At 38.9% G+C, this 6,219-nt stretch overlaps 1 protein-coding gene across 1 annotated transcript; it reads left to right on the forward strand.

The window, feature by feature from the left end:
* Positions 1-266: 266 nt before the first annotated feature.
* Positions 267-683, forward strand: Smp_175880 (hypothetical protein; the record flags this gene model as incomplete). Its single annotated transcript, XM_018790910.1, has 1 exon — positions 267-683. One exon carries the CDS (start codon positions 267-269, stop codon positions 681-683), a length of 417 nt encoding a protein of 138 aa, XP_018645922.1.
* Between the last annotated feature and the right edge of the window lie 5,536 nt (positions 684-6,219).

A 6,219-nucleotide genomic window follows, 5' to 3' on the forward strand; every position in this document is an offset into this window, starting at 1 on the left:
TTCGTTATTAACTTTTTTTTTACTTAATCGTAAAAGTAGACCTGATTATCCGTAAACTAAGTTGAGTATATAACTAGTTTATTCCGTATTATCTTAAGTTATTCGTGTTATAGTAACCATTTTTCGTACTAACTTTATTGCTATATTTGCCACATACCTCATGTCAGACTCAATAGAAACCCATAATCTGGAGGATTTGTCACCAGTGGAGATAGACACTAGGTGATCGGTCGCCGTCACAGTTTTTGCGTCACCTCCAAGTGTTAATGGGTGATAACACAGTGGATGAAGCAGTCCTAAAACAAGGATGGATACAAGCTCTCCCATGCTACGTCCAACACTGTTTGGATGCACAAGATCCTGAAACCTCATTATCTCATTTAGCGCGTATAGCCGATAGAATAATGGAGAGAGGTCCTCCAACTGGACCAGGCACAATAAATCACACACAAAAAGTAGAATCAGCAAAAGACCCCGTCATAGAAGGACTCATTGCGAGTATTAAGAGTCTCACTGAGGCTGTCACCAGAATGCAAATGGGTCATAGAAACAGGAGCAGGTCACCACAACGACCACGATCCAAGTCACAAAACAGGTCACAAATGTCCAGACAACCTGGGCAGTTTTGTTGGTACCACTGGAAGTTTGGGGTGATAAAAGATATAGTTATTAGTGTTTTTTAACACTTTACTCTGTTGATTCACCTTCCATTCTGAAAAATAGAGTTTTTTTTCTAACTGCAACTTCCCTTCTATTATTTGAACAGACTCCACTTTGTTAAATTTCACAACGCACTGTTCTATAATAATGCATTCTCTTATCTGGGGGCTCTAACCACATTTTGCTCTGGCAAAGGGAGTATGAAATCCAAACTACGTTTGGGTGAAGAATAACTGTAGGGTAAAAGTGTAGTAACGCATGTTGTCCAATCGAAATCAGATTGAGGTAACAACGGTTCTAACTTTCATCATAAATACAAATGTACAATTTTACCTAAACAAATATTACCACTCAGTTATTCAACCAATGACTGTTCCCACAATAATCGATCTAGATTACAATAAATAGCAAAATGATAAAAAATATAAGAGAATTACCGACCGCTCCAAAAAATAAGTATTATAGTATCCTTTCTGGATAGATCAAGTAAAAGATGCGCTCAATATGTTGCTTTATAACACAAAGTGTTTCCAATTCTGGGGAAGTGCTCCAATTCACAACCTAAATGCACGACCCCAGTCAAATCAAACAACACAAAGAGGGAACAATCAACATGGACAAAATATTAATTAAAGCAACATATATTCAGTTCAAGAAGAAACATAGAAACCCAGTTAAAGCAACAAAAAAATGAGAAAACTATTATGAAATGAAACATTAAAATATCAAAAGAAATCAAAAAAGATTAAAAATAATGTACAAGTAAAGAAACCATTAAGAACAAGTTGCAAACGTATGCATGGAGAGATTTTCACACACGAAACCTTCAAAATGGATCTTACAAGTAGCTAGTATGAGTTTAATCTACTAATTTGTCATACCTCTGTCTGTCCTAATATAACATATTGAGCATTGTGTAGTGTTTACATCCAAGTGCCTTTCCACTCCTTTGTCTCTCTCTTTTCAGCATCGTGCTCTCAAAGTACAGGTATAGAGATTTTTGCGCCTGAAACAGGTTTGACATACGAGCCATTTAAGGTCACAGCTCATACCAAGCGCTCTATGAATATTCTTCATAACAAAATCAAACTTGAAAAAATTGGTGGTGCATAAATATTTATCACGATCAGAATCCTAACACAGTAATACCGAGTTTGAACTTCGTAAGCAACGTGGACTCGATGCCATTTTGGGAAAATATTTTAAAACATGTACCCAGTGTAATACTAAAACACAAACCAATTCATTAACGCTATGAGACATATGCATGAATGTTATGTCTTTTATTTTATTGACTTGATTTATTTAACAGTCCTACTTAAGAAGCATAGTGCAAGCAAAACAACCTTGTAACTTATAGATCATGCTCTGGCAGAAATATATCATATTGTTATATTATAATTATAAACCTTGTGACTACTTTTCATGTAAATTTCATATATATATATATTTGTCACACGGTATTTGTGTTGGAGCAACCATTTTACATGTTAAGATCAATTTAGACTGAAATTCTGGAACATCAGTGCAATTTTTACCGATAGACATGGAGAAATAAAGTAAGTAAAAGATGGACACTGTTATGACCACAGAAGCTCGACTCTCAGAAGTTGGTCGTTGTGACATTGAGTTTTGTTATGCTCAACCAGAGCATTATTTCACGAGCCCCAATGCTAAACCTGGTGGAATTGGCCACGAGGATTTACGCACTGTTCTCCCTCTTTTAGTCACCAAGGGGGCCCGTGACTTAATGTTGAGTCCCCTAACCGTTTTGTGGCCCGTCATTTTGACGCCAATTAGATTGAAAAATGATGCTGTTCATCGGAAAACCACTTTAGTGGCCCTCGAATATCTGACTCTAGGTAGATCGCACGAATGATTGTTATCGAAATATACATGTCGCCAACTCACGTATATAATCATCAACCTGAATCGCGTTAGTGAATAACGGAATTAAATAAATCAAATAGGGAAATGAACTTTTAAACACTTTTACTTCGTATAATCATTGATCGTATAGAGAAGCAAGATATGATGAGCAATGGAGAAGGTGGGTGAGCCAACTCAGTTTAGCCGAGTGTGAATCGATATTTATAGTCAGACAAATATAGGTCACCGACAAATAATGAGTAGATTAAGTAATTAACATGATAGATCACATAAAAACAGTCAAAATTAATAGGTGAATAAGTGAAAGGATGAAAATGTGGCTTGAGAAGAACCAATAGATTGGTCTGTTCAGAAGCTAGAATAGCCTATGTAAGCTAGACATAGTACCAGCCACTACGACCTCAAAACTATACACCATTTTAAGACTCTAGCTAGTGAACCGTCTATCTTTATCACACGGTTAAGGAATGCAACCAATTTTTCAGGGCGAAAGATCAACCGATAGGTCGGAATCACAGTTCTTATGTCACCCCCGACTCTAAGTAAACGAAAGCGTTATGGGTGATACAGCTCCAAAACAAGGATAGAAACCATCCCTCATATTTAACATCAAACACTGTGTAGATATGCAAGTCCATGAAATCTCTTTAATTCATATGGCGTGTATTGCAGATGCAATAATGGAAAAAGGTCCCCCAACTGGATAACGTACGATAAATCATACACAAAGGGAGTAATTACCAGAAGACCCGGTCATATCAGAACCCAGTGCGTGTGTTAGAAGTTCCACAGGGACTGTTGCTGAAATCCAAATGGATAACACAAACAGGGATAGGTCATCACAACGACCTAAATGCAAGTAACAAAACTGGTCACAAACGTCCAGACAGTCTGGGCAATTCTGTTTGTACGATTGGAAGTTTGACGGCAACTCGATCGAATGCAGTCAGCAGGCCTAAACAGACTCCTAAGGAGATAGGAAACGGATAACCCCTCCATAGATGGCGAAGGCGGAGGTGGAGTGTCTAAATAATCGCTTGTTTTGTACTGGAGACATGTACCAGACTGTTATTCGAGAATAAACTATTATTATTAATTCACATTCGAATGTTCTGGTGGACACCGGTGCTGAATTCAGTATCATTTACCAGAACAAAATCAAGCTGGGTCGAAAAGTTTACCAAGTTACTCTTCAAGCTTCAAAGAAAACTAAAAACGTGAGGTTCGGGCAGAAGACTTCGACACTGGACTCGGCGTTTAGGTAGAAGTTACCCTAGCTGTTCATTGTAGCCAATTTGAATCTTACAATACCAGGAATGGACTTTTTAAGGAGATATCAATTTATAATCGACACTAAGAAGCTATGTTTGACACTTAAAGAAACTTCAAGCTCCACAAAAGACAAAGGAAGTCACATCACTCCTTTAAATTTGGTACACACTCTGCAAGTAACGACTATTAAGTTACAGGATATACTCGCAGAATCTCCAAGCCAAAGCAAACCTGACCACCAACCTCTTAAAAGTAAGCTGATGGTAAGTCATGGAATCCAAACTTTAGGCTTGTAGCGGTATTGGTTTTTAATCAAGCGATCTTTGAAGCTGTGAGTATGATTAATGGGAAGATTTAAATGCGGAGTGTGACACTTACAAAAGATCAACACTGGTGAACGCAGCAACAAGGAATCGGAATGGCAAGGCTCAGCTACGCAAGCGTGGACACTCTTTGCAACCTACTGCTCTTTGGGTTGGATATACTACCCTCTCTCCATTCTAAATATGTTCTTCAGGACTGTTAGATGTTATATTGCTAATTGTCATGATAGGAAGCGTCTGTGTAGACCTTGACTTGACTTCCACTTAAGATCTCATAGATTAGGTAGTCAAATCATGTCGTATTTACAATTTTGGGATTATTATATATATATGTACTAATGTGGTGACGTCTAGTCGAGGACGAACTATGATCACCACTACAATCCGATTACGCGCCCAGCAACGACTTTGATAGCTTGCAAACCAGAAGACTTTAATTAGCCCAGATAAAGTATATTTATTGTCGATCTCGTGGTATCGAAAGAATACCGAGACGTGCCAATGAGTACAGGCAAAATGGGCAGAGCGTAAGAAAGTTCGAACCGAACAGGGCGGATAGCGGAACCAGAAGTGAGTCAGATACAGTTACACAAGTACAGTAAAGCAATCGCTGGTACAATTGGTTACAATAATAATTGTTTCTGTTATTCCAATCGTGTTATTATCGAGACAAGCCGGTCACTACACTAATATCAAACTAGACCATTCTTTCACAAGCTCACCTGTGTTTGCTTGATCCAGGAGATTAGGACCAGGCAATCTTGAAATAGCTAGGGCCGAACTCGACAGCATGTGCTACAGCAGTTAGTTCAAATGGTTCAAATGGTTGAGGACGGAATAGAAGAAGCTTTCGCTTAACGGGCTTCCGTGTCTAGTAGCAGTGGATCACCAATACCTCCATGTAAGAACCTAGGTATATGAACGATAATAGAGGAAAACAAAAGAATTTGGTAAATCATAATAATATGTTATCCTTAGTCCTTAAGAATAAGTCAAGTTTCCTCTTAAAGGACTCCTGGGAGGTCGCTTGGACTAGCTCAGTCGGCAGCGAATTCCAGCACTTGACAACTCTAACGGAGTAGAAGTTGTGTCTGCAGTCTGTTCTGCTATGTAGGGTCTCCAATTTCTGGGTGTTACCTCTCAGGTTAGTGTTATGACTAAGCTTAAGAAGATGTTTAAGGGGATGACCAGAAGTATTAAGGATACTGTAAGTCATAAGAAGATCACCTCTAAGACGCCTGTACTCTAACAGGTAAAGGTTAAGTGATTTGAGGCGCTCTTCATAAGGTTTGAATTTGAGTCCCCGAACTGATTTCGTGGCTCGACGTTGTATACGTTCCAGAGTGTCCTTATCCTTTTGGAGTGAGTGAGGAAATACTATGTTTCCGTACTCTAAATGGGGACGAATAAAACTGTTGAAGATTATATGGAAGGTTCTACCGTCAAACTGGCCAAAAATGCGCTTCAATGTTACCAGTGCAAGGTTTGCTTGAGAGGCGTTTTTGTCACAGTTCGCATACGATTTCAGGTCGTAAGGTACCAACACTCCTAGATCTTTTTCAACTTGGGAAACTTCTAGAGGGGAGTTACCTAAGTTATAACTATAGCCTGCAACATATCTCAGATGGACTATCTTGCACTTTGAAGTGTTGAAGTTAAGTCCGTTGTCGTCTGCCCAACTTTGAAGTCGAGTCAGATCCTCCTGAAGAACTAGTATATCATTATGATTACGTATCTCTCTCCAAAGTTTCACATCATCAGCATCGTAAGCATCCCCTCTGCTTATGGTTCCAAAGAAGAGTTAGGGCGATTGTTCGAGGATTATAGATCCCTCAGCCGTCACCACAGCGCGATAAAGATATTGGACATAGGATTTTAAGGTCGTTGGGGGGCGCGTGGTTGGTCTTGTCGTCAATGGGTATTGGTTCGTTTTTTTGGAATATCTCGTAATGAACGGTAACTAGAAGCTTTAGTTAGTTCCGCAGACGAAAACACCGATGAGGCTACTCAGGCTCAACAGGAAGCGATCGAAAAAGATGTAATTTTGCCAAATAATATTATGTTTGTGCTATAG

Source organism: Schistosoma mansoni (genome assembly GCF_000237925.1).
Source record: "Schistosoma mansoni, WGS project CABG00000000 data, supercontig 0013, strain Puerto Rico, whole genome shotgun sequence".
NCBI lineage: Eukaryota > Metazoa > Platyhelminthes > Trematoda > Strigeidida > Schistosomatidae > Schistosoma > Schistosoma mansoni.